This window comes from Oncorhynchus masou, chromosome 6 (genome assembly GCF_036934945.1).
Source record: "Oncorhynchus masou masou isolate Uvic2021 chromosome 6, UVic_Omas_1.1, whole genome shotgun sequence".
NCBI lineage: Eukaryota > Metazoa > Chordata > Actinopteri > Salmoniformes > Salmonidae > Oncorhynchus > Oncorhynchus masou.
Genome location: NC_088217.1, coordinates 30,629,612 through 30,652,448, shown reverse-complemented (window position 1 = coordinate 30,652,448; position 22,837 = coordinate 30,629,612). Strand labels below are relative to the sequence as shown.

Sequence of the window (22,837 nt, the reverse complement as noted above, 5' to 3'; positions counted from 1 at the left end):
AAGTTTTACCATCTCCTCTTTAGTCACTGGGAGAGTTCCACATGTTGTATCTGAAAGTGGTAACCTGCCTAATGGTGCTAACTGGAGAAATATAATTGCTATTCCTACTTTGTTTTCTTTTCCTAAAAGGTGTAATCCAATTTTTGAGTCTCCTGTTCTTCTGAAATCTCAGAGTAATCTGACTTGTATTGGAGCTCTGTGTGATTTGAAATGCGGAAAAGTTTTGACATTTTTACATCTTAACTGTCAGGGTTTTCCTGTGGTGAAGTAGAGGAGGACCAAAACGCAGCGTGGTTCGTTAGATACATCTTTAATGATGAAGAAAACACGAACAAAACAACAAACGGCAAAAACCGAAACAGCCCTGACTGGTGCAACAAACAGAGACAGGAACAATCACCCACAAACACACAGTGAAACCCAAGCTACCTAAGTATGATTCTCAATCAGAGACAACTAATGACACCTGCCTCTGATTGAGAACCATACTAGGCCGAAACATAGAAATACCCCAAAACATAGAAAAACAAACGTAGACTGCCCACCCAACTCACGCCCTGACCATACTAAATAAATACAAAACAAAGGAAATAAAGGTCAGAACGTGACATTAACATTTGTAGTTTATTACTTAAAATGGATAATGTCAAGATCTGGATCTCTCAGGCAGACCCTGATATTTTTATTGTATCTGAAACCTGGTTGACTGATAATCTGAGGTTGCTATGGATGGTTACAATGTGTTTAGGGCTGATAGGAAAGGCAAAGGTGGTGGTGTTGCTATTTCCACAAAGAATCTTATTTCTTTGTCTCTGCTAAAGGCTACCTCCAGTCCTAAACAATTTTGAATTGTTGGCTTGAAATCTTCAATTGGTTTCAAACTAAAAAATAACAGTTATAGGAATCTATTGTCCATCCTCCGCCAAGATGTACTAAACAAACTTACTGATTTAATTGCCATTTTTACTACCCCAGAGGTGTTGATCGCTGGAGATTTTAATCTTGCATGGGGAACGCAGGGTGCTGACTGTTTGCATTTTTTTTGTACTAATCTAAATATCACCCAGCTGATTACAAAGTCTATTCGTCCTAACTTAAAGGACCCTATCAAATCGACTTTGATTGACCTCATATTTAAAAATACTCCAGAGAAATATGCTGGGAGTGGGGTATTTGCTTTGGATATTAGTGACCACTGTCCCATTGTATGTGTCAGGGATATACGGATGCCTTGAGCCAAACCTCGTTTTATCAACAAGAGAAATTTTTAAAATTTCAATGAACAGGCATTTTTTTGTAAATTTTTATACTGTTTACTTTGATTGTATTGCATCTATACCATACCCAGAGTTGGCTCTGAACCACTTCTCCAATGTTTTCAATTGTATTGTAGATCAACATGCTCCTTTTTAAAAGAACTGAGAATTTAAAATGGGCCTTGCCCTTGGTTGTCGAGAGCTATCTGAAGTCCTACACAACAGAGATGCTGCCTGGGCCAAAGCTAGATTCACAGACTAGAGCCCAGACTGGCAGTCTTACAGGCGATTGAGAAATATGTGTGTAAAACTAGTTAAAAAAGCAAAATCAGATTATTATGTTAATACACTATCTGAATGTACAGGGAACCCAACTACATTTTGAAAAGCTGTTATGTCACTGAAGGGTTGTGTCTCTTCTTCTCTCCCCAATACATTTATTTGGATTCTGGCCTTATTACTGACCTAATTGATATCATTAATGGATTTAATCACCATTTTATCTCTGCAGGCTATATATTTGAATGTATTTCAAAGCCAGCTCTTGAAAAGAATAGTTTGGATGTTGATGGTGAAAATCTATTGAATGATACTGAAAATGCTGGTCAGGAGTTTTCTTTTTGGAAATTCACTGATAAAGAAGTCCTGGATGCTTTGCTAACATTAGACAACAAAAAAATTGGGGCCTGGTCTGCTTAAGTGTGCAGCTCCCTTTATTGCTGGGCTCAGCAGCACATAAGAGTGGGGATACAAGTGATCTTGACAACTATTGCCCCATTTTAAGACTACCTTGTTTAGCTAAGATTCTTGAATCCTTGGTTAATGTACAACTTCGTTCCTCTTTATCTGGTAATTGAATTTTTTATATAAACCAATCAGGATTTAGGCCTGGGCATAGTACTACCACAGCAACCATCCTAGTTGTTAATGATCTTGTCAATGCCTTGGATGCTTTAAAGAGCTCTACTGCCTTGTTTATTGACCTCAGGGAAAATCTGCGTTTTGTTTTTCTGGCCCTAATTTGTGAAACAATCTGCGGAGTTCACTGCAGTTAGATGTGCTCGTGCCACTCAGGCAGTTTACATTATTGATTGAGGACCTCTATGTAGTTGAATTTGATTGCTTTAATTAAATATGTTTATTTTGTTATTGTGTGCTGATTTATATATTGTTTTATACACGTATGTTTTATTATTCTGCTTTTATTGTAATGTATACAGGGCTCTCTTGTTAAATAGATGTTTAATCTCAATGTGACTCTCTGTTTAAATAAAGGATAAATAGAAAATAAAATGCTTTAAAATATGGAGAGTGTTACTCATTGCTGGATTTGCCCCAAACATAATACTTTGTATTCAGGACAAAAAGTGAATTCCTTTGCCACATTTATGTAGTATTATTTTAGTGCCTTGTTGCAAAAAGGATGCATGTCTTGCTATATGTTTTTTTATGTACAGTATTCCCTTTTTCCCTCTGTCATTTAGGTTAGTATTGTAAAGTAACTACAATGTTGTTGATCCATCACAGCCATTAACCTTTTACTGCAGTGGGCTAAATCAGGGTTACTGCAGTGGGCTAAATCAGGGTCACTGAGTGTTTCTTGGTCATCTTAAAAACAAATCTACTTTGAAACAGAAGTATACACCTCACAAACATTGTCATGGGCAAAACAAACCCCACCTGTACCAGATTTATATACTGCACATTCGAAAAGGATTCAGACCCCTTCCCTTTTTCCACATTTTGTTACTTTAAAGCCTTATTCTAAAATATATATTACATTATTTTTTTACCCTCATCAATCTACATACAATACCCCATAATGACAAAGTGAGAACAGGTTTTTAGACATTTTTGTAATTGTATTAAAAATAAAAACGGATAGCTTGGAACCTCCAAGACTCTTGGTGCTGGCAGCCCGGCCAAACTAAGCAATCTGGGGAGAAGGGCCTTGGTCAGGGAGGTAACCAAGAACCCGATGGTCACTCTGACAGGAGCTCCAGAGTTCCTCTGTGGATATGGGAGAACCTTGTAGAAGGACAACCATCTCTGCAGCACTCCACCAATCAGGTATTTATGGTTGAGTGGCCAGACGGAAGCCACTCCTCAGTGAAAGTCACATGACAAACCACTTGGAGTCTGCCAAAAGGCACTTAAAGGACTCTCAGACCATGAGAAACACGATTCTGTAGTTTGATGAAACCAAGATTGAACTCTGTGGCTCAATGCCAAGCGTCACGTCGGGACAAGTTTCGATGTCCTTGAGAGGCTCAGCCAGAGCCCGGACTTGAACGTGATCAAACATCTCTGGAGAGATCTGAAAATAGCTGTGCATCGACACTCACCATCCAACCTCACAGAGCTTGAGAGGATCTGCAGAGAATAATGGGGTAAACTCCTCAAATACAGGTGTGACAAGATTGTAGCGTCATACACAAGAAGGTTCAAGGCTGTAATCGCTGCCAAAGGTGCTTCAACAAAGTACTGCGTAAAGGGTCTGAATACTTATGTAAATGTGATATTTCAGTTTTTTTATTTTTAAAACATTGCAAAAAATTCAAAAAAAATGTTTTTGCTTTGTCATAATGCAACAATGTGGAAAAAGTCAAGGAATCTGAATATTTCCAGAGTGCACTGTACATCACAGAAGACTGAACTATAACATATCCCGGACAAGCACACCTGATTCCACTTGTCAAATAATCATAAAAAAACACGAGAAATAAGAAAAATATGAAATACGTAAGTAAGCATACTATATACTGGAAATATTTAAAAAGTCTGTTTCAATATCATATTTACATGTGCAGGGATACTGGAGTGATGGAGGTAGATATGTATAGGGGTAAGGTGACTATGCTACATGATATAAGATAAACAGTGTAGCAGCAGCTTGCATGTGGGTGTGCGAGTTTGTAGGGTCAGTATAAATGTATGTACATATTATGTGTGAGTGAAGAAATGATAGAGTGAGTGTTTGTGTGTGTGTGTTGGAGTGAGGGTGTGTGGGAGTGTGTAGGGCCCTGTGAGTGTGTTGGAGTGAGTGTGTTGGAGTGGGAGTGTGTAGGGCCCTGTGAGTGTGCATAGAGAGTGCAAATACTGAAATAAAGGTCAATAAAGATACAGGGTCAACTCGGTCCGTGTAGCTATTTTGTTTGCAATTTATCATATTGCTTAGGGATAGAAGCTATTCAAGACTTGATGCACTGGTACCTCTTGCCGTGGGCAGCAAGACTATTTGTGTATGGCTTGGATGGTTGGGGTCTTTGACGATTTTCTGGCCGTTCTTTTCTTTTTTTATAGAGGTTCTGGATGGCAGGGAGCTCGGCTCCAGTAATGTACTGGGCTGTCCGCACAACCGTCTGTAACGCCATGCGATCGAGGGCGGTGCTATTGCCATACCAAGCAGTGATGCAACCAGTCAATATGCTCTCAATGGTACAGCTGTAGAACCTTTTGAGGATTGAGGGCCCATGCCAAACTTTTTCAACCTCCTGAGGGGAAAGAGGTGCCGTCGCGCCTTCTTCACAAATGTGCATGTTGGTTTGAAACATTTTAGTGAGTTAGTGTCCGTGGCAACAACTGAAAATGTGTGCTGCTGGCGGTACTCAAGGACTGGAGTTGGGCCGCCTGTATCTACGTAGTGACTGGGTTTATTAATACACCATCTAAAGCCTAATAAATAACTTTACCATGCTCAAAGGGATATTTAGTGTTATTTTTACACACATGCCAATAAGTGCCATTTGCAAGGCATTTGAAAAGCTCCCTGGTCTTTGTGGTTGAACCTGTACTTGAAATGCACTACTCGAGTGAGGGACCTTTGAGATAATTGTATGTGTAGGGTTAAAGCATATTAAAATCTGTATGGGTGTCTTTCGGAGGTGTTGGGTTAAAAGCGGGCGTAAAATTTTGGCTGGACCTTGTGTGCAATTGACCAATAAAGTGGTTATTGCACACAGACTGATTTATTATGTAATATGTTAAGCATATTTTGACCCCTGAACTTATTTAGGCTAACCATAACAATACTTCAAATTAAATGAAATTGTATTTGTCACATGCGCAGAATACCACTGTCACGCCTTGGTCTTAGTATTTTGTGTTTTCGTTAATTAGTTGGTCAGGCCAGGGTGTGACATGGGTTTATGTTGTTGTATTTCGTAGTGGGGTTTTTTAGTTATTGGGATTGCGGCTGAGTAGGGGTGTTGCATAGGTTTGGCTGCCTGAGGCGGCTCTCAATCAGAGTCAGGTGATTCTCGTTGTCTCTGATTGGGTACCGTATTTAGGTAGCCTGGGTTTCACTTTGTATTTCGTGGGTGATTGTTCCTGTCTCTGTGTAGTGTTCACCAGATAGGCTGTAATAGGTTTCACGTTCCGTTTTGTTGTTTTGTATTTTCTTGTAATCGTTATTTGTTTCATTAAAAAACATGAGTAACCAACACGCTGCATTTCGGTCCGACTTTGTTGCGACAAACGAAGAACGTCGTTACAACCACGGTTTGTAGACCTTACCGTGAAATGCTTACTTACGAGCCCTTAATCAACAATGCAGTTCAAGAAATACAGTTAATACAATATTTACTAAATTATCTAAAGTGAGAAAAAATAGAATCAAAAAGCAACGCAAGATAATTACATAATTATAAGGAGGTTATATACAGGGGGGTACTGGTACCGAGTCAATGTGCGGGGTTGCAGGTTAGTCGAGGTAATTTGTAAAGTGACTATGCATACATAATAAACAGCAATTAGCAGCAGTGTAAAAACACTGCAATATTTTAATACAATATAGCTCAGTATCAGTATCAATTATTTTATACTGTCTTTTTGTCGGCAATAATTATGTAGGTGACTAAGCTGCCGCTTTCAAAGAGGTGGACACTAATCCGGACGCTTTTGAGAAATCCCGCTATGCCCTCAGTCGAACCATCAAACAGGCAAAGCATCAATACAGGACAAAGATTGCATCCTACTACACTGGCTCCGATGCTCGTCAGATGTGGCAGGGCTTGAAAACTATTGCAGGGTACAAAATGGTTAACCTAGCCGCGAGCTGCCCGGTGACGCAAGCCTACCAGACAAGCTAAATGCCTTTTACGCTTGCTTCGAGACAAGCAACACTGAGGCATGCATGAGAGGCCCAGCTGTTCTGGATGACTGTGTGATCACGCTCTCCGTAGCAGACGTGAGTAAAACCTTTAAACAGGTCAACATTCACAAAGCTGCGTGGCCAGATGAATTACCAGGACGTGTACTCAAATCATGCATGGACCAATTGGCAAGTGTCTTTTCACTGACATTTTCAACCTCTTCCTGGCCGAGTCTGTAATACCTACATGTTTCAAACAGACGACCATAGTCCCTATGCCCAAGAAAGCGAAGGTAACCTGCGTAAATATGCAGGTTACATTTCGGAAAAGCTGACCACGACTCCATTTTGATGAACCCTGCCTACAGACAGAAACTAAAACAAAAAGCTCCCACGCTGAGGTCTGTCCAACGCTGGTCCGACCAAGCTGATTCCACACTCCAAGACTGCTTCCATCACGTGGACTGGGACATGTTTTGTATTGTGTCAGACAATAACATTGGCGAATACGCTGATTCGGTGTGCGAGTTCATTAGAACGTGTGTTGAAGATGTCGTTCCCATAGCAACGATTAAAACATTCCCTAACCAGAAAACGTGGATTGATGGCAGCATTCGCGTGAAACTGAAAGCGCGAACCACTGCTTTTAATCAGGGCAAGGTGACTGGTAACATGACTGAATACAAACAGTGCAGCTATTCCCTCCGCAAGGTTATCAAACAAGCTAAGCGTCAGTATAGAGACAAAGTAGAATCTCAATTCAACGGCTCAGACACGAGGTATGTGGCAGGGTCTACAGTCAATCAAGGACTACAAGAAGAAATCCAGCCCAGTCATGGACCAGGATGTCTTGCTCCCAGGCAGACTAAATAACTTTTTTGCCCGCTTTGAGGACAATACAGTGCCACTGACACGGCCTGCAACGAAAACATGCGGTCTCTCCTTCACTGCAGCAGAGGTGAGTAAAACATTTAAATGTGTTAACCCTCGCAAGGCTGCAGGCCCAGACGGCATCCCCAGCCGCGCCCTCAGAGCATGCGCAGACCAGCTGGCTGGTTTACGGACATATTCAATCAATCCCTATACCAGTCTGCTGTTCCCACATGCTTCAAGAGGGCCACCATTGTTCCTGTTTCCAAGAAAGCTAAGGTAACTGAGCTAAACGACTACCGCCCCGTAGCACTCACTTTCGTCATCATGAAGTGCTTTGAGAGACTAGTCAAGGACCATATCACCTCCACCCTATCTGCCACCCTAGACCCACTCCAATTTGCTTACCGCCCAAATAGGTCCACAGACGACGCAATCTCAACCACACTGCACACTGCCCTAACCCATCTGGACAAGAGGAATACCTATGTGAGAATGCTGTTCATCGACTACAGCTCGGCATTTAACACCATTTAACACCATAGTACCCTCCAAGCTCGTCATCAAGCTCGAGACCCTGGGTCTTGACCCCTGCCCACAACCGTAAGGCTCTCCAGAGGGTAGTGAGGTCTGCACAACGCATCACCGGGGGCAAACTACCTGCCCTCCAGGACACCTACACCACCCGATGTTACAGGAAGGCCATAAAGATCATCAAGGACAACACCCACCCGAGCCACTGCCTGTTCACCCCGCTATCATCCAGAAGGCGAGGTCAGTACAGGTGCATCAAAGCTGGGACCGAGAGACTGAAAAACAGCTTCTATCTCAAGGCCATCAGACTGTTAAACAGCAACCACTAACATTGAGTGGCTGCTGCCAACACACTGACTCAACTCCAGCCACTTTAATAATGGGAATTGATGGGAAATGATGTAAAATATATCACTAGCCACTTTAAACAATGCTACCTAATATAATGTTTACATACCCTACATTATTCATCTCATATGTATACGTATATACTGTACTCTATATCAGGGGTGTCAAACTCAAATACCCAGTGGGCCAAAATGTAAAACCTGAACAAAGTCACGGGCCAACATTGAACAAATTAACCTTTTAATATGGACCCAAACAAGTTTTGCTTTAACATTGAATATGGAACAAGCATCGCTTATTACCATACAATATATAATTTAATAGTGGAGACATGCAAAATCGAATTTCAAATGAAAAAACACATCAATGGCATTCATTTATGTCAGGACCCAGTTACGAACCCGGGTCTCCGGAGTGAGAAACAGTCACTTAACCAACTGAGCCACGAATAGTCAGCAGGACCCAGAAGATGAGGCAGACACAGCAGTACTTGAGACGGTGTATTTAATAAAGTAAAAAGTGAAGTCCTTCAGGAAAACATGTAACTCCACAACCTCAAAAGGAATTCCACAAGAACAAGGTAATCCACAAGGTAATCCTCCAAGACAAAAAGGTAAATCCACAAGGTGGTAGGTAAAGCCTCAAAAGATACTCAAAAATAAATAAACAAGAACAAAAAACAGAATTCCACAAGAGCGTCCACCGGGATCAACAAGAGTACACAGAATACTAGGGCTGGGTGCTAACATACAAACACAGAGCAAAGAACTGAGGGAAACTAAGGGTTTAAATACAATCAGGGGAAACGAGGCACAGGTGCAAATAATAATGGGGATCAAGGGAAAGCAAAAGGTCAAAAAGCACAATGGGGGCATCTAGTGACCAAAAACCGGAACAACCCTGGCCAAATCCTGACAATTTATTAAATAAATAAAATGTAAATAAAAATTGTATGCCTCTTTTCTATTTGCAGCCTTCTGATTTAAATACCAAAATAAACTTTTTCCACTGGCTAATAATTTTACAAATAAAATGATAATAAATCAATCAACCATTCAAGCCCATGCCTTGTAGCAAGAAAAAGTGCATAAAGAAAACGTTAATAATTGCACACTGGTCTAATCTGATGTGCCCAAGCCAGATACCTGGCATCTCTTCTTGGATGCTAGTTCATCAATGTCTGGGCTCAAGCTCTGAGCTGAAGAAATCCTCAGTATCGAGCGAAGATGTTCATCAGTCAGACGTCTCCTGTGAGTTGTTTTGGTCATCTTCATCGAGGAGAAAAGTTGCTCGCATAGATAAGTGCTGCCGAACATGGAGAGCATCTGAGCAGCTTGGGTGCGGATCTGAGGCATTGTGTCAGGGATGAACCGTGGAAACTGTGCGGCGCCCACAGCATCATACTTTGACTTCAGCGTGTCGTTGCACTGGAGTTCAATCAGCTCCATTTGGATGTTGGTTGGTGCATTTTCCACATCAACTGCGAAGGGATTACTAAGCAGTTCAAACGTGCATTTCTGGGCATCGAAGTCGGCAAATCGCCGGCTAAACTCAGCGGCGAGAACACTGAGTTTTTCAGCAAACTGTGCGCATGGGAACACGGCGGTAGTGATCTGCGCTTTTATGGATTGGCAGCTGGGAAAATGGCAAGGGTTTCCTTGCAGCATCTGATTCTCCCACAGGCACAGTTTAGTTTTGAAGGCCCTCACTGCAGCGTACATGTCTGTGATCATGCGCCCCCGCCCCTGAAGCTGCAGGTTCAGCGCATCGAGATGGCTCGAGATGTCACAGAGAAAGGCCAGCTCACACAGGAACTTTTGCTCCCGGAGCTCTGCTGTATCCTTCCCTTTGGTTTCCAGGAATTGACATATTTCCTCACGCAGCTCGAAACATCTGTTCAGTACTTTTCCTCTGCTTAGCCATCTCACCTCTGTGTGATACGGCACGTCTGCGTATTCCGAACCACACTCCTCCAGAAAAGATTTAAACTGGCGGTGATTTAGACCTTTGGCTCTTATAAAGTTAACTACCTGTGTTACTGTGGTCATAACATGTTCCATCTTTAGGGCTTTGGCACACAGTGCTTCCTGATGTATGATGCAGTGGTAAACAGTTAGCTCACCTGCACAGTTCTCTTCCCGCATCTTCTCCCGAACCATGCCCACCAGTCCACTCTTTTTACCGCACATCGCTGGCGCACCATCTGTCGTTAATCCAACGAGTTTATCCCACGGCAGCTTTATTTCAGTTACACATTTGGAAACCTCCTCAAAGATTTACTTTCCTGTGGTTGTGCCATGCATTGATTTGAATCCTAATAGCTCCTCCGTAACACACAGATTTGAGTCCACTCCACGGATGAAGACTGACAGCTGAGCAGTATCAGATGCGTCGCAGCTCTCATCCACAGCGAGGGAGAACGCAACAAAATCTTTTCCCTTTTCCATCAGCTGGTCATACAGATTGGTGGCAAGATCACATGTGCGATCAGCTACTGTGTTCCTGCTCAGGCTCACGTTTGAAAATGCTTGTTTTTTCTCTGGGCATACGAGGTCACAAACCTTCATCATGCACTTTTTCATGAACTCTCCCTCATTAAAGGGCCGGGCTGATTTTGCGATCTTTGCTGCCACTATATAACTAGCCTTTACAGCAGCCTCGCTTTGTGATGTGGCTTTTTTAAACATATTCTGTTGTGAAACCAAGCTTCTTTTCATCTCCTCTACTTTCTGGCTCCTTTGAGTCATGTCCAGGTCCTTGTATTTGTCATGGTGTTTCGTTTCATAGTGTCGTCTAATGTTGTACTCCTTACTTACAGCCACGTTGACTCCACAAACAAGACAAACAGGTTTGTCTTTTACATATGTAAACAGATATTCTGCCTCCCACTTGTCCAGAAAGCTCCTGTTTTCTGCCTTTCTTTTCGCCATTTTTGGAAAGAGTTAGCTCGCTGACAGTTGTAGCGTCTATGTTGCTATGACTACTGTCACCGAGGAGAGAGCGTTTCTGGGTCCTGTCCTGATTGGCGCGCGAAAACAGCAGAGCATTATGGGATTCGTAGTATTAGTGGTGAATGCGCTGTATAATACCGTCGGGCCAGCTCTAGTAGTAATTTGGTATTGTCTCGCGGGCCAAATATAATTACCCCGCGGGCCAAATTTGGCCCACGGGCCAGAGTTTGACACCCATGCTCTATATCATCTACTGCATCCTTATGTAATACATGTATCACTAGCCACTTTAACTATGCCACTTTGTTTACATACTCATCTCCTATGTATATACTGTACTCGATACCATCTACTGTATCTTGCCTATGCGGCTCTGCACCATCACTCATTCATATCTTTATGTACATATTCTTTATCCCCTTACACTGTGTATAAGAAATTAGTTTTGGAATTGTTAGTTAGATTACTTGTTGGTTATTACTGCATTGTCGGAACTAGAAGCACAAGCATTTCGCTACACTCGCATTAACATCTGCTAACCATCTGCTAATTTGATTTGATTTGATTTAAATGATTACCGCCCTGTAGCACTCGTCGGTAGCCATGAAGTGCTTTGAAAGGCTGGTCATGGCTCACATCAACACCATCATGCCAGAAACACTAGACCCACTCCAATTCTCAAAACGCCCCAACAGATCCACAGATGACTCAATCTCAATCACACTCCACACTGCTCTTTCCCACCTGGTCAAAAGGAACACCTATTTGAGATTCCTATTAATTGACTACAGCTCAGCATTCAACACTGTAGTGCCCTCAAAGGTCATCAATAAGCTAAGGACCCTGGGACTAAACACCTCCCTCTGCAATTGGATCCTGGACTTCCTGACGGTCCGCCGCAGGTGGTAATGGTAGGCAACAACACATCTGGCACGCTGATCCTCAACACCGGGGCCCCTTAGGGATGTGTGCTTAGTCCGCTCATGTACTCCTTGTTCACCCACGACTGCATGGCCAAGCACAACTCCAACACCATCATTAAGTTTGCTGATGACAACAGTAGTAGGCCTGATCACCGACAAAGATGAGACAGCCTATCGGGAGGAGGTCAGAGACCTGGCAGTGTGGTGCCAGGACAACAACCTCTCTCAATGTGAGCAAGACAAAGGAGCTGATTGTGGACTATAGGTAAAAGGAGGGCCGAACACACCCCCATCAACATCGACAGGACTGAAGTGGAGCGGGTCAGACCAGAAGACATCTGCGGTGAAAGGTGACAGAACTAGAGCGGTGTTTGTCAGACCAGAAGACATCTGCGGTGAAAGATGACAGAGCTAGAGCGGTGTTTGCCTCACACGACTCGTCTGAATGTTCCCCGGTACCAGTCCCAAAAAATTATGGAAGTATACTGTATATGAAGTTTAGTGTTTAGTGACAGCAATAAGGGGTTATATACATGTAAAAAAAAGTTTCCTGATCTTTTTTGTCTCTCAAATATAGGATAGACACTTAATAACTTTTAGATTGCTGTTGTTCCATGTAGTGAATCTGTCATTCATTGAGTTTGTATTGGCAAATAGCAGTAAGGCCCCCTCCAAAATGTTTTTAATATATTTTTGGGATACTTCAAGGGGTCTTATCAAATAGCAAAATGATCCTTGGTATGACCTTTTTTAAAACAATTCCATATATCTTAGTATTTTGTGTAGATCAATGACAAAAAAAATCCCACCAAAAAATCCAAGGGGGTGAATACTTATGATAGCACTGTACATTATTATCAATATTCATTTGTAGGCCAGATGACATTGATCCACCATTGTTTAAGTCACCATTATTAAACATTTATTGACTACTAGTATACACTTTTCAGTAGTCTTCTTCTGTCATCTTGCACTAAATCAGGGGTAGGCAACCCTGGTCCTGGAATGCCACAGACACTTGTTTTTTATTTAACTGACCTGGAAGACCAGGTGTGTTGAATTTAGGCAATCATTGAACTACTCAATTATCTCAGTTGGACAGGTGGCATGCTTCGTTAGAACAAAGCCCTGCAGTACCCTACTCCTGTACTACATAGCAGTTAAGCTGATAAATTGTTAACTTTTTTTAAAGTACCACATTTGGTAAAGAAGTAGATTTATGTACAATGCCGCCGACAGTAACACTATTTTACAATTCAGAAGGACTGCTTTGAGGTAAATGCACCAAATGTGTCACAGAGCTAGATGTATGGACCCTGAAAAGATGGCTGTCGACTGTAACACTGCTTTGCAGTTCAGAATAACTATTTTGAGATAAATCATAAACTAAAATGTGTTTTGTTTATCAGCTTAACTGCCTCACTATGTAGTACAGGTGTAGGCAACCATGTTCCTGGTGGACCCCATCACAGATTTGGCCCCTGGGGGTATGGCAGCCATCTTGCTAAATGGCTGCAGACTGTAAAATGTTAATTACTAACCTTCAATCTAGATAAAGTCATGGCCTACACTTCTTTGACTTAAAAAAATGTTGGGAGAGGTACACAAGGGTCTCTAAACTATAACTATAATATAGTATAACATCTTGTCTGGGTAACCATTTGATTAGATGTTCAGGAGTCTTATGGCTTAGGGCTAGAAGCTGTGTAGAAGCCTCGTGGACCTAGACTTGGCGCTCCATTTCCTCTTGTCTTGCGGTAGCAGAGAGAACCGTCTATGACTTGGGTGACTGGAGTCTTTGACAATTGTTTTGGGCCTTCCTCTGACACCGCCTAGTAAAAAGGTCCTGGATGTCAGGAAGCTTGACCCCAGTGATGTCCTGGGCCGTACGCACTACCCTCTGTAGCGCCTTACAGTCAGATGCTGAGCAGTTACCATACCAGGCAGTGATTCAACAGGTCAGGATGCTCTCGTTGGTGCAGTTGTAGAACCTTTTTGAGGATCTGGGGACCCATATCAAATCTTTTCAGTCTCTTGAGGGGGAAAAGGTGTTGTCGTGCACTCTTCACGACTGTCATGGTGTCTTTTCAGAGTCCATAAATCTAACTCTAAGCCAAATTTGGAGCCTTTCTCTTAAAATAGTCCTTGGTTGTAAAATATTAGTACTGCTAGGCAATCATTTTCAAATGTGGCTGCCATGGCCCCCAAATATTTTCATGATATATAGATCTAACTCACTGCCAAATGTGTTTTGCTTATCTCAAAATGGTTATTCTGAACTGCAAAGCAGTGTTAGTCAGCAGCCATCTTTTCAGGGTCCATAAACTTAGCTCTGCCACAAATATGGTGCCTTTTCTTCAAAGCAGTTCTTCTGAATTGTAATTTAGTGTTAACGTCAGCAGCCATTTTGCTGCCAAGCCCCCCCAAAAAAAAAATAATAATCTGTGGTGGCTTCATATCTACATTTGTTTAGGGTATATAAATCAAATTGAGTTCATCACTAATGATGTCATATCAATGTTAGTAATTCTGTCACTTATATTAATTTGAAACCTAAGGCCTCTCCCCCTATCCCACAGTTTCTTCTTTCTCTCCATCCTGGTGAGAGTCCATGATGTTGCATTGTGCTGACACATCCTCTGTTCAACACTAGTGCAGAGGAGAGTAGTTTTAGTGTAGCAGCAGTGACTACGTTACACCAGTCTTGGCCTGTTTGGTGTGAGGGAAGGGAAGGGTAGAGAGAGGCATGCTTTCACAGGCCCCCACTACATTATTGATAAGCCCTTTTCATGAATCTTTCACTGCCCTGCTGAAAGCAATAATCTAGCTGTGTTTTGTCATCGCCCTGCCTATCACCACCCTTACCCCCCTGGTTTAAAAAAAAGTTACCTGTGAGAGGCCCAGTCAGAACGGCTTACTAAGCAAAACGGACTGTTGCGTACATTTGTGTGCCTGATTTCTTTAGTGGCCATCTTCTAGTCTTTCGTTGCTGTGTCTTTACATGTCTGAATGAACCATTATCTCTAATTTCTGTTTCTGTGGCTACTTCTTTTCCCCGTTTATCCTATTTGACCTTTTTGTCTTTCTTTCCGTTTCTCATTCTTTCTGTCTCGTGCTCTTTTTCTTATCATCTCACACCCATCCCTCTTTCTTTCTGTCTTCTCTTCCATCCCCTCACCTCCATCCCTTCCTTTATTTCTCTTCTCTCTCTCCCTTTACCCTCTTTCCCTCTTCCTCCTCCAGTCTCTCCTCTCCATCCCGGGCTCTCCATTCATGTCGCGGCACAACAGCCGTAGCAGCATCTTCAGCTTCAACAAGGGCCGCCCTCCAAAGGACGTGGGCTCGGAGAACGAATTTGCCGACGATGAGCACAGCACGGTGGAGGAGAGCGAGGACCGCCGGGGCTCCCTGTTCATCCCCTACCGCCGTAGCAGCTACAGCGGATACAGCCAGGGCTCATCGCGTCTCATCAGCCCACTGGCGCCACACACCGGAGGGAAGAGGAACAGCACGGTGGACTGCAACGGCGTGGTGTCGCTCATCGCTCACCAGCCAGGCGGACGCCTTCTGCCTGAGGTGAAAATAGATAAGGCAGCCACTGACGACAGTGTAAGGACGTTTTCGGTCTGGTTTCCACTCCCTTCTCTGTTCTCCTCTCTTCTTGTCTCTGAATTTCTGGTTCCTTCCTCTTCTCTTTGATTTTCCCTTCTCGAGACTTGCTCAGCACTCACAGCCTTATTACACACACTCCATTCTCTAGTCTTTATTTTCTCCTCCTCCCCCGCGCCCCCTTTGCTTCAGCTGCTCTGAGTGGCGCACTCTTCCACCAATGAAAAACAACAGATTCCTGGCTTCCTTTACACTGTAGTAACCTTTCTATTAGCCTAGTAGCCTGTTTCAAAGCCTCCTGCATAGAAGTACGCAGTGTCTCTTGGTAGCACTTATCTAGCAAACAGATATCTCTGTTGCTATGCCCCATCCACAACAAACATTACTAGAAACTCTCTCCCCTCTTAATCTCTTAATCTTTCCTCAAAACCAGTTTATTCAGTCTGTCTTTTGCCACCATTTCCCCACCTCTCTCTTGTCTTTCCCAAGCTACAAAAAAATGTAACCTTTTTCTAACAGCATTCTTCCTCATCCTAGCTAGCATGGTAGTTTGACTTCCCATTACTTCTGTCCAATCCAAGCCAAGCTTTACCTTTTTACCTACTCTCCAAACGTAGCATGGTACAGTGGCTGTCTTGACTTCTCTTTTCTTATTGGATACATGCATGCTCTTGCATGCAGGTTTGGGAAGGGAATATGACTGCTATATGTTTTGGGTGGGATAAGACGGTTTACTTAGAATGGGATAATATTGTAAGCGGTGGGGGTTAGCGGCACTTTTTAGTGTCTGTTGTATGGGATCGGGTTTTGTGTCTGGTGTGTGGGATAGGATTAGATATTGGTCTCTCTCTGTGTGTGTGTCAGACACAAAGGTATAGTGATTGGACTGGTTTCAAGGTATGTGTATTTATGTAAGGCCTCTGACGGGTGTTTGTGTGTGTGTGTGTGTCCTCTCCCTGAGCGCAGACCACAGAGGTGGAGGGGAAGAAGAAACACTCAGGCTCCCTGATGGTGTCTGTGGACCAGCTTGGCCGCAACAAGGACCGCGCCAACAGTGTGATGAGCGTGGCCACACACACACACTCGCACACTCTACTGGAGGGTACGGAACTCACACACTCTCTCACACACTGGGTACCCTGGACTGGAGGTGTGGCTTAGTAGAGTCGTGGCTATCAATCAGATCTTTTTAGGCCACCTGTTAGAATAAATGTAATTTCTGTTTATCTGTTCTGTTGTATTTTCATCACATGTTAAAGGTCCAATGTAGCTATATATATATATATATATATATAAAAGGAATTTATTTATATAAAAAGGAATTTATTTATTATTATTTATTTATTATTTATTTATATATATATATATATATATATATATATATATATATAAATAAATTCCTTTCTGGGTAACAAATAACTACCTTACAGTGATTTTTTAAAATAAACATTTTGGTAGGTCTGGGAGTGGCCTGCGAGAGGTGCCTAATGGGAGGGATGTGTAATCTGAAAACTAGCTGTTATTGGCAGAGAGGAGAGTAAACTTATACCGTATGGTGATGTCACCAGTTGGTCCAAAACACCCACCCCAAGCTGAAACTTCATGTAATCAACAATGTTAATATTATATAAGAATATGTCAAATACATACACTTCCTGTCAAAAGTTTTAGAACACCTACTCATTCAAGGGTTTTTCTTTATTTTTGACTATTTTCTACATTGTAGAATAATAGTGAAGATATCAAAACTATGAAATAACACATATGAAATCACATAGTAACCAAAAAAAGTGTTAAACAAATCAATATATATTTTATATTTCAGATTTTTCAAATAGCCACCCTTTGACTTGATGACAGCTTTGTACACTCTTGGCATTCTCTCAACCAGCTTCACCTGCAATGCTTTCCCAACAGTATTAAAGGAGTTCTCACATATGCTGAGCACTTGTTGAAGGCTTTTACATCACTCTGCAGTCCGACTCATCCCAAACCATCTACATTTGGTTGAAGTTGGGGGATTGTGGAGGCCAGGTCATCTGATGCAGCACTCCATCACTCTCCTTCTTGGTAAAATAGCCCTTTAACAGTCTGGAAGTGTGTTGGGTCAATGACCTGTTGAAAAACAAATGATAGCCCAAACCAGATGTTGATAGCGTATCACTGCAGAATGATGTGGTAGCCATGCTGGTTATGTGTGCCTTGAATTTGAAATAAATCACCCCCACACCATAACACCTCCTCCACCATGCTTTACGGTGGGATATACACATGCGGAGATCATCCGTTCACCCACATCTCGTCTCACAAAAACACTGCGGTTGGAACCAAAAATCTACAATTTGATCTCCAGACGAAAGGACAGATTTCCATTACTCGTGTTTCTTGGCCCAAACAAGTCTCTTCTTTAGTGGTGGTTTCTTTGCAGCAATTTGACCATGAAGGTCTGATTCACACAATCTTCTCTAAACAGTTGATGTTGAGATGTGTCTGTTACTTGAACTCTGTGAAACATTTATTTGGGCTGCAATTTCTGAACTTATCTTCTGCAGCCGAGGTAACTCTGAGTCTTCCATTCCTGTGGCGGTCCTCATGAGAGCCATTTTCATCATAGCGCTTGATGGTTTTTGCGACTGCACTTGAAGAAACTTTCAAAGTTCTTGAAATGTTCCGGACTGACTGACCTTCATGTCTTAAAATGAAATGATGAACTGTCATTTCTCTTTGCTTATTTGAGCTGTTCTTGTCGTAAAAATATGGACTTAGTATTTTACCAAATAGGGCTATCTTCTGTATCCCCCCCTCCCCCACCTTGTCACAACACAACTGATTGGCTCAAACGCATTAAGAAGCTTTGAAATTCCACAAATTAACTTTTAAGAAGGCAGACCTGTGAAGGTAAATGCATTCCAGGTGACTACCTCATTAAGCTGGTTGAGAGAATGCCAAGAGTGTGAAAGCTTTCCTCAAAGTAATGGGTGGCTATTTGAAGAATCTCAAATATAAAATATATTTTGATTTGTTTAACACTTTTTAAACACTTTTTCCCCCCATATTTTTGACATCTTCACTATTATTTTACAATGTAGAAAATAGTAAAAAAATCAAGAAAACCCCTTGAATTAGTAGGTTTTGACCTGTAGTGTACATATTCACAGAACATTTAAATTTGAACATTTAAATTTGTAGTATACAAATATAACTATCTGAAAGCCAAAAATAACTATCTGGAAGCCACACCTCCAATAAGCCATTCCCCATTCATCTGATAAGCTGCCACCTCTACATTATATTATTAAAATGGTAGAAAATGGAACCCTCTTCATCACAAAAAGGTTCCATTTTGAACCTTTACAAAGGTGTTCCTCAAAAGACACTTTCAGAGGGGTTCCTCAAGGAACATTTTTGACCTGGAAAGGTTTCACCACTTGTGGAGGGTATGGCTGCCTTTGTCCTCACGTCCAAAATATCACCTTTTAGCCCCTTCACAGTTATACTATACTGACCTGTCCACAAGACAACGTAGAGCGTTATAGCAATGTTTTTTTGTGAAATTTCCCCCCCCCTCCTATCTCCCTCTCTTTCGCGCTCTCTCCTTCTCTTTTCTCCCTTCCTCTCACCCTCTTTTCCTCTCTCTCTCACTTTTCCTCTCATTCACTCTTTACCACTTTCTCCCTCTTTCCCACTGTCTCCCTCTTTCCCACTGTCTCCCTCTTTCCCTCTGTCTCTCTCTTTCCCTCTCTCCCTCTTTCCCTCTGTCTCCCTCTTTCTCTCAGTTTACCCCTTTCTTCCCCTGCCCTCTGGTTTTTCACTCCCTCCCTTTTCCCTCTACAGAGCTAGAGGATTCTCAGAGGGCGTGCCCATCATGGTGGTATAAGTTTGCCAACATGTTCTGTGTGTGGGACTGCTTTCCTATCTGGTTGAAGATCAAGCATGTGCTCAACCTGATCGTTATGGACCCCTTTGTGGATCTGGCTGTCACCATCTGTATTGTCCTCAACACTCTCTTCATGGCCATGGAACACTACCCCATGACTCCTCGCTTTGAGGAGACGCTGTCAGTGGGAAATCTGGTGAGGAACAGTCAAGTGGACAGTGTTTAGTGTGTAGGGTACCACAAGATTGTCTCATCGTGTGATTGGAATGTTTCTCACATCCCATTATCCAATTTCTCTACCTCTGCTCCACATGTTTCTGTCGCTGTATCTTTCCCCCCCCCATGTGTCTGTATCTCTCTCTCTCTCACACTCCCCTGCCCATCCTGTGATGATGGACGTGTAGCACAGGTCTCTCAGAGTACTTATTTGCTGGTTTAACTTAGGTCCTTTCATACACGCACAACACTCTGCCCTTCGATGGGAATTCATAAAACATTCAGCTCCATTTTAAAGCAACCAGCTTGCTCCCCTTCTTTAACCACCCAGCTCTCTCTCTATCTCCGTTTCTCTCCCCCAACTTTGCCTCTCTCTCGACCCATTTTCTTCTTGTTTGTTTGCCTGTCGCCTTTCTTCTCCATCTCTTCCTGCTGATTTAGCAGTTCTAACATGGCAGAACAGGGGTGTGTCCAGGGGATGGCAGGGTTGGTTGGGGGATACATTAAAGTTGAACGTAACCTGATCGATCTGTACTAAGTGGAGCATACTGCTTGGTAAGGTATGAGGCTGGTGTGTGAATGTGAGGAGAGGTTAGAGAGGGTATCTGTGGTGTCCACTTGCTCTTAGATATCTCAGTACAGTACCAGAGTCCCTGGCATGTCCGTGTGAGGTCATAGGAATTGGCGTGGTGTCGGGTGAGATTGGCTGGTGTCATAGAGGTTGCAACCTTATATCCGTCCAATTATGGCTTCTGTGAGCGCATGGGCCACGCCATTGAGGCTATCACCATTTTGAAGAAGTCAATGTTCTACTTCACGATCGGCTGATCCCTCCTGATGACATGGTTGAACATGACTCCAACTGGGTCATCAGTAGGGATCAAGCAATGAAGTTGGAAGTCCCACCCAGTTGACTACTTCAAAATGGTGAAAGTCCTCAATGGCGCTGTCCTTGCTAATATGGGCTTGTGGCCACTACAATCGTCTATCCATCTCTGTGGCTGGTGTCAGCAGCGATATGGGAAATGTTTTTATGTATTTATTTGAGGTCACAGATGTTGGCATGGTGTCAGGGGTGGTGCAGGATGAATCATTGAGTGCTCTCTACAGTGGTGATTGGTCTACAAGCATGGCATGATACAACCCTCCCTGCCTGACTGGTAGTGGGTGGGTGGGGCACTGCTCTATGAACTTGTCCTGCCAGGACAACCTCTACCAGCACTAAGAGTCCAATACATTTTTAATCAGCACTACATCAAACAAAATGCCATGCAAGCAAGATCTGTTTTGCATTTCGCTCTTAAATTTCTGCATTTAAGCGGAATTTCTACAAATCATAAGTTCTCCATGATTTTAACCTCCATGTTCTGCAGCACAGCATAGCACGCACAGATCAGAACTCTCAGGTACAAATCTTGAGCAGACATTTTGGGGTTTCTATCAGAATGATATGTTATAATATACTACACACTTATCATTTAAAACAGATATAGTATCTTAATTTGGTCACTCTGTTGTCGCAGATAATTTTCCTGCGCTGCATAAATTCACTGAAAACACGCAGTTATTTTTCTTTCACTAGATCTCACACCTAAACTATAGCCTACTGTAGCCTATCAAACCTAATTTTCTGTTAGAAATTATCACTTCATTTAAAAAAAAATCCTCCTGTTGCAATATTATTTTACTTCTGCAATGAAACTGGTCAAATTAAGATCTGACATCTGTAGTACCAAATACAATTTTTTGGGCTTGTAACCATAGCTGATTCCGTTTTGGTACTATATAGAACCATTTTTTGAAGGTTCTATAAAGAACCATGCTCATAAGGTTCTAAATGGAACCTGTATGGTGCTATAAAGACAACAAATTACCTAGCAGCAAACCTGCTTACACCAATCCCATACTGTAAAAAAAAAATGTTGATTCAACTTAGTTGTAAGGCAACCAGTGCAATAGGATTGTGAGTTTGCACAACAAAATATCATTGAAATTGATACAATATACAATTGTAAGGCAACCAGCTGCAATAGTATTGGGCATATAGCTGAACTAGGGCTGGGCGCTATGGCCTAAAAATCTTACCTCGATTATTTTCAGACTTATGGGCGGTTCATGATATATATCTAGATTTTCTCTAAATGAGCTTTGTGTATAATTAACATTTCAAACCGTCAGCAATAATGTCATGAATTCAGGGCTTGTGAAATTCTACCTATGCTAAATATAAGCCTTCTACAACCATAAGACTCACTAATAATTGAATTATTTTATCAAAATAGTTTAATATGCCTTTTTGCAATAATCACTGATCTGCCTTTCAAGTCTGTCTATGAAAATGCCCTTTTGATTACAAATTTAACCACAACCATGCATAATGCACATTCACTAACCATTTTTTAAATTTAACCTTTATTTATTAATTAGGCAAGTCAGTTAAGAACAAATTCTTATTTTACATTGACGGCCTACCCCGGCCAAACCCTTCTCTAACCCAGATGACTCTGGGCCAATTGTACGCCACCCTATGGGACTCCTGATCACGGCCGGTTGTGACACATCCTGGGATCAAACTAAGGTCTGTAGTGAAGCCTCTAGCACTGAGATGCAGTGCCTTAGACCGCTGCACCACTTGGGAGCCCCGAGTGTAGCGGGCATTATAGAAAATTGACACAGGTGTCGCAATAATCATTCAAGCACAAGCCCACATTGCTAGTGAGTAGCCAAATAATCTTTATTTTTAAAGACTAGCCAACTTGGATCTATTTGCTAGCTAAGGTAGAACAGTTGAATTGGTATGAACACATCCTTCTGTCCGTCTCCAAACTGTTTGAACAGCATGCTATCCTGTCCACTTTATTCAGATGTTGAAATTAATTATTTCTCAGAATGAGAACGAGTTGCCGATTTTATTCTCATTGCACTTTTATAAAACACAGACTAGACAGCTAGAATAACAGTTTGTGCCTAAAATTCTGATAGCGGTCCGTGGTACCACAATGCTGCGCACAACAGAAACTGAGCATTCATTTTCTATAATCAATGTTCATTGATACTCCCGTTTAGTAGGGTCTGCTCTTCGCACAACTCGAGCTGTGTTCGAATACTCATACTACCCACACTAACCATACTATTTGTGACGCGAATTGAGTATATAGTAT

The 22,837-nt window shown here is 42.2% G+C and overlaps 1 protein-coding gene across 2 annotated transcripts in view; it reads left to right on the top strand.

Annotated features, from left to right (window-relative positions):
* LOC135541882 (sodium channel protein type 8 subunit alpha-like) overlaps positions 1–22,837 on the top strand; it is a 152,867-nt gene that overhangs the window by 104,939 nt on the left and 25,091 nt on the right. For both annotated transcript variants that reach the window (XM_064968340.1, XM_064968338.1), the window contains 3 exons: positions 15,218–15,550; positions 16,550–16,685; positions 19,418–19,656. In XM_064968340.1, the coding sequence (XP_064824412.1) occupies positions 15,218–15,550; positions 16,550–16,685; positions 19,418–19,656 (708 nt within the window). The remainder of the gene's footprint in view (positions 1–15,217; positions 15,551–16,549; positions 16,686–19,417; positions 19,657–22,837) is intronic.